Source organism: Palaemon carinicauda, chromosome 17 (assembly GCF_036898095.1).
Source record: "Palaemon carinicauda isolate YSFRI2023 chromosome 17, ASM3689809v2, whole genome shotgun sequence".
In the NCBI taxonomy this organism is placed as follows: domain Eukaryota; kingdom Metazoa; phylum Arthropoda; class Malacostraca; order Decapoda; family Palaemonidae; genus Palaemon; species Palaemon carinicauda.
In genome coordinates this window covers 11,297,275-11,307,274 of record NC_090741.1, presented here as the reverse complement: position 1 = coordinate 11,307,274, position 10,000 = coordinate 11,297,275, and the positions used below count along the sequence as shown (strand labels likewise).

The window sequence follows — 10,000 nt, the reverse complement described above, 5'->3', positions numbered from 1 at the left end:
TTGTGTTTAGTGCTACGAATACCATGAAGAACTAAATTAACTCTACACCTCGTCTGATGAATGTGGAGGCGACAAGCAGCAAAGGCTATGGAATTATCATACCCATGCTCTTTTTCATCCTGTGAAGTCATTATAAGGTGGGTCATTGTATTGATTGGCACAATAGTAGTGGCATTTCTTGGTGACTTTTATCATCCTCAAGTCAAAAAATAAATAAAGCCTTGAACTCAGTAATTGAAAATCGCTCTTGAAACTAGGTTTGTTTATAGGCTACTCTAATTAAAATTATCAATTGTCGACCTTAAATTGCTTGTTAATTGAAATTCGGCCTTTTAACATATATTCTTAAGTGATGCCCTCATCGTATATATTTAATTTGTTAATTAGGTCAAAATATTGAAATGGTTGGCTTTTGATTTGCAATTCTGGGAATTCATATTAAATTTATATTAGTTTTGGAGGTGAATTAAACTTTTTGATTTACCTTTATATATTGTAAACAATTTTAGTGTAGTCAAAAATTATATTAATATTTTTCATTTAAACAATTCTATACAAATTCTGGTTTTCAATTTGAATTGGGTGGTTAAAGATTTACCTATCTTTTAGGTCTGGCTCAAGGTGGAGTGGAAAGCTTGGGACAGGAGTACATCTGCCAATGCTTCTAGGTTTGCTTTACCAGAAGCAATCGCTACTCCAAGTGAACTAGCATCAACTGACAACCAACTGTATATAATAAATTTGTCAAGATTATTTAAAATCTACAGATGTTAGTTTCTGTATTACAAATAAATATTTTGTTATAACACGGTCGTTTGTTCTAAGTCATTTTTTCTGCTCATGGCGACCGTGACAGGATTGAGGATGTTGGTTGTTAAGAGTTGCTGCTGGTTCGCTTCCAAGCTAGTCAGACGAGGTGTAATTTATCATTTATATTTCCTTGGTTAAATTTTAAGATTACGTATATTTCCATTGCCGTTTTGACTTTATTAGGCTTTATATTCTTACTGAAACTGGTATAAAGATGACTGAGTTATTGATTAAATCACGAAAATATGTTAGAAAGGCCGTTACTGAAATTTACAATAAGAAGGATCAGTTTTCATCATATAGTGATATTGAACGTTCTACACTGAAACTGAGGCTTGAAGAGCATTTCACGAAATTATCTGACTTAGATTCTAAAATACAAAATTCAAAGTTTTCTACTGAATGTGATGAAGCTGCTTTGTTAGTTGAGCTTGATGCATGTGAACAGTACAAAACTAAAATTCAAGAGAGCATCTCTACTTTACAAAATTTACCTCAGGTTCGGCATCTGCCTATAGATAATCAGTCACATCAGTCCTTGTTAAAGAGTCCTCATGCTCCTTTACCAACCTTCAATAGTACTGAAGGCGAAGATCTTGGGAAGTTTTTTGTAGAATTTGAACAAACCCTTTCAAAGTTTAAGTTCCCAGAATATGATAAGTTATTGTTGTTAAAACAGCAGGTAAAGGGAAGAGCTCTTACATTAATTAACACTTTGGATGTTCAAAGTCAGAGTTATGCTGATGCAAAAGCTTTGCTAGAGAAGGCTTTAGGCTCAAGAGAAGTTCAAATTTTTAATACCATAAAGCAAATATCTTCAATAAAACTTTCAGATGATGATGATCCTTTTGATTATATTGGGAAAGTAAGCAATTTAGTAGCAAGCGTTAAGACCTTAAATATTGATGTTGACATGTTTCTTCAGTTCTTCTTCTGGAATGGCTTAAATGAGAAATTTAAGTGTCATATGACTGCCATAACTAACAAAATTAGGCCATCTCTTGCAGAGATTAGGGATAATTTCTTTGATGCTAGTGAGAGATATTTACAAGGTAAAAAATGTAAGAAAGTTGAGAAACAAAAGTCTGACACTACTAGCTTTGCTGCCAAGGTTTCTTTTGACTCTAAAGTAGGTAAATGCAGCATTTGTAGTAAATTAGGCAAAGATCCAAGTCATTTTTTGAGTAAATGTCCTAACTTTGTATCTAGCAAAGATAAAAGAAAAAAATTGGAGGAACTGGGTGCTTGCTCAAAGTGTGGCTATCCTAGTCACATATTATCAGAATGCAGATTCAGATTTAATTCCAAATGTAAAAACTGCAAGGGCTGGCATATGTCATTTTTGTGTCCCGATGAAAAAGGTGCTACCAGTATTAAAGAAAATCCAAATTACGAAAAGAAAAAAGGTAAAGCCAGTAACAGTACAGATAGAGTTAGAAACTCTGAGAGTGGTAATGGAGATGTTGTTGGTAGTTCAAGCAGTAGTGTTGCTGCTATAACTGAAGTTTTAAATTGTGAGGTTGAGGGATATACAATTTTGCCAACTTTTAATATTTCAATTAAAGGTACCAATCTCAGGGTCCTTAAAGACACTGGATGTCAAGCAAATTACATTGAAGAAAATTTGGCTCAAGATTTAAATTTGAAGGTTGTAAATAATGGAGTTTCTTTAACCATTAATGGTATTAATTCCTCTAAGAGTTATAAGACTAAACAAGTTGAAATTGAGTTGCCAATTGGTAGCAATAGTTACATTGTATATGCATTTTGTCTTCCCTCAATTGATGTTTCATTGCAGTTACCTGGGTTAAATGAAGTAGTCAATGGGTTTGTTTCAAAGGGATACAAGCTAGCAGATCAGGGATTGTTAAATTCTACAGATCGGATAGACAATATTAAATTTATATTAGGATCAGAGTCCTTGCATTGTATCCCTGAAAAGGATATAGTATTTGGAAAATCCAATGACTCCATTTATTCTGATACATGCTTGGGTATATTATTAAAGGGAGACATAAATAAATTAAAGAGCAATTTAAGATTCTTGAAGCCTTGTTCTTCCATGAAGTCAAATGTGCAACATATGTTAAAAGCTGTAAATGTACTTCCAACAGGGACGAAAGAGAACGTTTCAGTAGAATCTTCATCTTTAAATGACCTGGAGACTTCTAATACATATGAGTTGTTTGATGATGATGGTCAGATAATAGAATCTGAGTTGAATAGGGTTACAAATGAATGCTTAGAACTCTCTTGTAAATATTATGTTGGGGAAGACAGAGGTCAATATCATGAAGATAATGTAGAACTGAATGACAGGCTTATAGAGTATGCTTTAGAAGAAACTCATAGAACTGCTGATGGAAGATTGTGTATGCCACTATTATGGAACCCGAAAGTTAGTCATCTACTAGGCCGCAACTACAATTTAGCCAAATCAGTGTTGAAAACCCTTACATCTAAATTAGAAAAATTACCTGATAAGTTAGCCTTAGTAAATGAAACCTTTAAGACTCGGGAAACATTAGGCATCATTAAGGAGAATATGACTAAAGCCATTGATTACCCCATAGGAATTGTTAAAGAGCTGACCAAGAATATTTACGATGAAGTTACTGGGGCTAAATTAATGCTAGGTAAAAGTCGAAGATTTGTCAAGCGTCATGTGACAAGCCTGATTCCTTTAATGTCACGTGACCATTGACAGCATGGCTAAAACTTAAAGAAAATTCTTTCACTGTTTCACAGGAAGACATTTAATCTGTATATATTATTAGTTGAGTTTATTTGTTTTAAATTTATTTTCCATTGACTTTTCAGGTGAAAATTCAATCCCTCCCCTCGGAGTGTATAAAATATATATATTTAAATATATATTCCTATTATATTTTGTTAAAAGTTTATGGATATTTTGGGTGATTGCGAAATTTTCTTTATAATCGGTAATTACCTTACCTGGAGAAACATTCCTTTGAATTGGTAATTATCTCCGTAGTTTACTCTAGAATTTCTTTGAATTTTTTTTTCAATTTGTTTATTATAATGTAATTCTGGTTTGTTCAATTAATGTTTGAGGCTTTATTTTTCCTAATCACTGTAAATAAAATTGTGCTAATTAACTGACCTCAGCCTTCGTTGTGCAAACCAAAGTAAATAGGAGTTAAAGATAACTACTAACAACCTAATTTTCTGAATATTCCGAGCCAAACAACTCTACGAAGTAACCCCGAAGTCACTGTTGGAAGGGAAAAGCAGTCCAACACCAACCGTCAAGGAGTGATTACTCTCCTTCACCTCACCTTGGGATATTTCATAGAATTCTATTCTTCGTCGTAGTGCTGGACATTTTCTTTAAGAATCTACGACGATGGGACTCATTGTGTTTAGTGCTACGAATACCATGAAGAACTAAATTAACTCTACACCTCGTCTGATGAATGTGGAGGCGACAAGCAGCAAAGGCTATGGAATTATCATACCCATGCTCTTTTTCATCCTGTGAAGTCATTATAAGGTGGGTCATTGTATTGATTGGCACAATAGTAGTGGCATTTCTTGGTGACTTTTATCATCCTCAAGTCAAAAAATAAATAAAGCCTTGAACTCAGTAATTGAAAATCGCTCTTGAAACTAGGTTTGTTTATAGGCTACTCTAATTAAAATTATCAATTGTCGACCTTAAATTGCTTGTTAATTGAAATTCGGCCTTTTAACATATATTCTTAAGTGATGCCCTCATCGTATATATTTAATTTGTTAATTAGGTCAAAATATTGAAATGGTTGGCTTTTGATTTGCAATTCTGGGAATTCATATTAAATTTATATTAGTTTTGGAGGTGAATTAAACTTTTTGATTTACCTTTATATATTGTAAACAATTTTAGTGTAGTCAAAAATTATATTAATATTTTTCATTTAAACAATTCTATACAAATTCTGGTTTTCAATTTGAATTGGGTGGTTAAAGATTTACCTATCTTTTAGGTCTGGCTCAAGGTGGAGTGGAAAGCTTGGGACAGGAGTACATCTGCCAATGCTTCTAGGTTTGCTTTACCAGAAGCAATCGCTACTCCAAGTGAACTAGCATCAACTGACAACCAACTGTATATAATAAATTTGTCAAGATTATTTAAAATCTACAGATGTTAGTTTCTGTATTACAAATAAATATTTTGTTATAACACGGTCGTTTGTTCTAAGTCATTTTTTCTGCTCATCAACATATCTAGCATAAAAAAGGGGATGATGTTTTAAAGGTTCTCTTCCATTCAATTATATTTGTTATCATAGCTTTCCTTGGGTTCTTTTTAACTCTTCTTGGCATACAGTTTCTCACTACGCTTTTGCGAAGTTGGCTCCACTGATCTGTCTGATGTTTATATATTTTTCCTTTTAATTTTCATTTAAATTTTAACTGATTTTTTTTGTTTTGAACGAAATGGTAAAATTTTTTAAGTGTTTCCTAATTATTTTATATATGTTTTATTTGTAGCCCTGGACAATGTGATTAAGAATCATGAAACGTTGGGATTAAAAAGGATATTTGGAACAACTACTCTTTCCCTATCCATATTATGAAATTTGTGGGTGAATACCTGTATATATATATATATATATATATATATATATATATATATATATATATATATATATATATATATGTATGTATATATATATATATATATATATATATATATTTATATATATATATATACATTATATATATATATATATACATTATATATATATATATATATATATATATATATATATATATATATATATATATAGAAATACATACATACATATATATATGCATACGTATATATATACTGTATATAAGTAACCATATATGTATGTATATATATGAATATATGTATATATATATATATATATATATATATATATATATATATATATATATATATATATATATATATATATATATATATATACATATATATACACAGGCATACATATATATGTGTATATATATATATATATATATATATATATATATATATATATATATATATATATATATATATATATATATATATATATATATATACACACACACACACACACACACACATATATATATATATATATATATATATATATATATATATATATATATATATATATATATATTATCTTAGCTGTGATCATCCCGAAAGTTAATATTTCTGCCAAGATCTTATCTATCCCTCTAAATACTGATTATGTTTTTTGTTACATATTTTTAATATGCAATCCCATATTTTATCCATTTGGATAACGTTCTAATAAGATCTTTTCGCATTTAGCAAGTATATCAGTTGAGACCTTCAATACATACTACGAGGAATGAGGTTGTGACGCAGTTGTAGGCTTCCCTCTGGCCATTTCCTCAATAGTGTCATCAAAAGGGATGAGATCGTATTGATAAATGGAATAGTGACCAGCCATACCAACACCTGAGCCAAACAAGGAGCAAGTGCCATCTGTATGGGGCAAGTAATGGTGATCAAGTGACATATCTAGGAATGAAGTAATAGTAATCAAGTGCCATCTGTGAGGAAGAAGTAACAGAGATCAAAGACCATTTGTAGTAGAGAAATAATGGTGAGCAGGAGCCATTGGTATGGGAGACCTATTGGTGATCTAGTACTCTCCGTAAGGGAGAAATAATGGTCATCAAATACCAACTGTAGGAGAAAAATAGCGCCAAAGACGAGTTAGAAGTTTATATTCAAATATCAGAATTCTCATATGATTACGGACGTAGTTGCAAAGAGGAATTAGATATTTTTATTCAAGTATCACAAGTCTCTTATGTTTAGTGAAGTAGTGCCAAACATAAGTTAATTATTTCTATTCAAATATCAGAAGTCTCATATGTTAAATGAATTAGTTGCAAAGACGAGTTAGAAGTTTTTATTCAATTTCATGATGTAACATATGTTCACTAAAGTAGTGAACATATGTTTCCTGTAGTAGTGCAGGGGACGAATTTTAAATTTCCATTCAATTATCAGAGGTAGACGACATAGAAGATTCTATTCATTTATCAGAAGTATATATTTATATTGAAGTAGTGCCAAAGCAAAGTTAAAAATGTATAGTCATATATCAGAAGTCGCTTATGTTTTCTGAAGTGGTGTTGAAGATGAGTTAAAAATTTCTATTCAAATAACAGAAATCTCTTATGTTTACTGAAGTAGTGCCATAGACAAGGTACAAATTTCTATTCAAATATCAGAAGTCTCATATGTTTAATAAATTAGTTGTGAAGACGAGTTAGAAGTTTTTATTCAAATATCAGAAGTGCCATACGTTTACTGAAGTAGTGTCAAAGAAGAGTTAAAAATTTATATTCAAATATCAGAAGTCTCATATGTTTACTGACGTAGTTCTGAAGACAAGTTAGAAGTTTCTATTCAAATATCAGAAAACTCATATGTTAACTGGAGTATTATTAAAAACAAGTTAGAAGTTTCTACTCAAATATCAAAAGTCTGAAATTTTTAATGAGGTAGTACCAAAAACGAGCTAGACATTCCTATTCAAATATCAAAAGTCATATGTTTACTGAAGTAGTGCCAAACACGAATTAGAAATTTCGAATAGAATATAATGGTTTTATAATCAACAGGAATTTTTAAGATAGCTCTATGAAAGATACAACAAAAGCTGCACTTTATTCACAATTAATTAAATATCATACATCATAAATATGGAAATTTTTCATCTAATATCAGTTTCATGCAAGCTTCAGTATACTTTAGCAAATTGAAAAATTACTATCACACAGACACACACACACGCATATATATATATATATATATATATATATATATATATATATATATATATATATATATAAATATATATATATATATATATATATATATATATATATATATACATATACATATACATATACATATATATATATATATATATATATATATATATATATACATATACATATATATATATATATATATATATATATATATATATATATATATATATATATATATATACACATATATATATATATATATATATATATATATATATATATATATATATATATATATATATATATATATATATATATATATGGGTATATATATGGGTATATATATATATATATATATATATATATATATATATATATATATACATATATATATATATATATATATATATATATATATATATATATATATATATATATATATATATATATATATATATATTGAACAACGATACCCTTTATATCTGTCATTGTTTAATCGCTAGAAGTTTGTCTCCACATTCACTCTGTGATATTTTTGCACAAGTTATCCAATTAATCCTTCCTTTTAAAAATTATATTGACAGATGGACCTCTTTACCTTCGAACGTAAAAGCCAAAGCAGCGGCCCTCTGCGCCTCTAATGAGCACCTGATTTCTGAAGTTATGTTGACCAGGACTGCCGTAGATTCGGACAAATCTGGCCACAGGATACTTGTCAAGACTTCAGTGGTTTTGCTGGGCACTAAATCCCTCCTCTCATCGGTGAGTATGTAATATGTGCTGTTTGTGTCCGGTAGAGCTGTTATCACTGATAGCATTAGACTGCTGATTAAACACAAGATCAACATTCCTTCAGGTAAGAGAAGAGGTGATCTAAACGCCTTCATCCTTGAAGTCAATTAGCTGCTTCCACTCAATGCTCTGTAATATATTATTATATTATTGTGAATATTATTAACCTCTTCATTTTCAACATTTCCCTTCGTGGTACCAAAAGTAGTGGTCCTTTCCGGTTTGAGTTGAGTTTCTTGGTTTAAACATAGCCTACGTGAGTAAATACTGCGTTGTACATTCGACTCTGATACACATTATTATTATCATTATTATTATTATTATTATTATTATTATTATTATTACAAGCTAAGCTACAATCCTAGTTAGAAAAGCACGATGCTATAAGCCCAAAGGCTCCAACAGGGAAAAATAGCCCTGTTCGGTAGGAAAATAAGGAAATAAATAAACTACAATCGAATTAATAGATAATTGAAATTGAAAGCAGGGCCACGTACCGCTGTGAAAACACTTCTTTAAAGCAAAATATACTCAAATACCTTCTTAGAACCTTTCTATGCACTGGACACCAGATCAAGACTGGACGATGGTATCCAAGTCGATCAGTTTACAGTGCAACGTAAACAATGAAAAAGAAAGAAAATGAAGAAACCAGGCATTGATTGTTATTGATGCATTGGGCCTTTTTTGCAATTCTAAATTGTCTTGTGCAAAAGAATTTGTTCTTTATTGAGATACACTAGCGTGTAATGAATCTTTCGAGGTTTTGTGAGAATTGTAAGAAGTTTCTCTATTAGTTTTTTAGTATTCTAGTTTTTATAACAGGTGCGTGACTGTTGTCTAAATCACCAATGTCAAATGGAATGAAGAGTTTTATCTGTGGTCAATAATTCTTACACTGAATCCTGATTTGAAGGATTTTGAACATATTGTCCTGAATGTTATGAGGGAAAAAAATCATTTAATTTAATTTATTTTTTTCTATGACCAGATTTCTGGGAAGAAATGGAGGAAGATTGAAGCCTTTGTATGTCAGCAGCCAGTTCCTCCCTTGTGGATTAAAAATGGACATCAACTAACCTTAACTTTCCCCCCTAACCTAACTTACAAGCCGTGCCCTTACCTATTTACGCCCCCTGTGACCCCTCCCCCCTTACAATGCCGTATTCTAACTTAGCCGTAATCATACATGCAGGTGGCCGCTATCATACATACAACCAAGAAGATTTAATATCTAATCTTCACTTCAAATATTGTCGTAACAGAAGCAAGCTTTGAGTATTAACAGATTATATTTGAATGTAATGGTAGAAGTTACACATACAGCCCAATGATCAATTTAAAATGGTGTCTTGGTTTTACTGGTTTTCCTGGTACCTTAATGATCGTTGTCACTCACACCAGACCACTAAGGTCAGTTGCATGATTTTATATAAATAGTTCTGTATATTATTTACTTTACGGCTAGAGGATGTCCTGCACCCACGAAGCCTGGAGTTCCATCTGTAGTTAATCATCCCTATTCTTCCTCTTCCCTCACAGAGTTAACTACTGCACTGTAATAGTTCGGTGGCTACTTTCCACTTGATAGAAGAAACTCTTTAAC

The 10,000-nt window shown here is 30.8% G+C and overlaps 1 protein-coding gene and 1 long non-coding RNA gene across 2 annotated transcripts in view; one reads left to right on the top strand and one right to left on the bottom strand.

The window, feature by feature from the left end:
* Positions 1-8,489, bottom strand: part of LOC137656216 (uncharacterized) — a 15,538-nt gene extending 7,049 nt beyond the window's left edge. The window contains exons 1-2 of the mRNA XM_068390387.1: positions 8,201-8,489; positions 6,154-6,298 (exon numbers count right to left, since the gene is read on the bottom strand). Of these exons, the coding sequence (XP_068246488.1) occupies positions 6,154-6,298; positions 8,201-8,489 (434 nt within the window). The remainder of the gene's footprint in view (positions 1-6,153; positions 6,299-8,200) is intronic.
* LOC137656006 (uncharacterized) lies at positions 2,715-4,993 on the top strand. Its single transcript, XR_011046905.1, has 2 exons — positions 2,715-4,324; positions 4,797-4,993. It is a non-coding gene; the product is annotated as an uncharacterized lncRNA (long non-coding RNA).
* Positions 8,490-10,000: the final 1,511 nt, after the last annotated feature.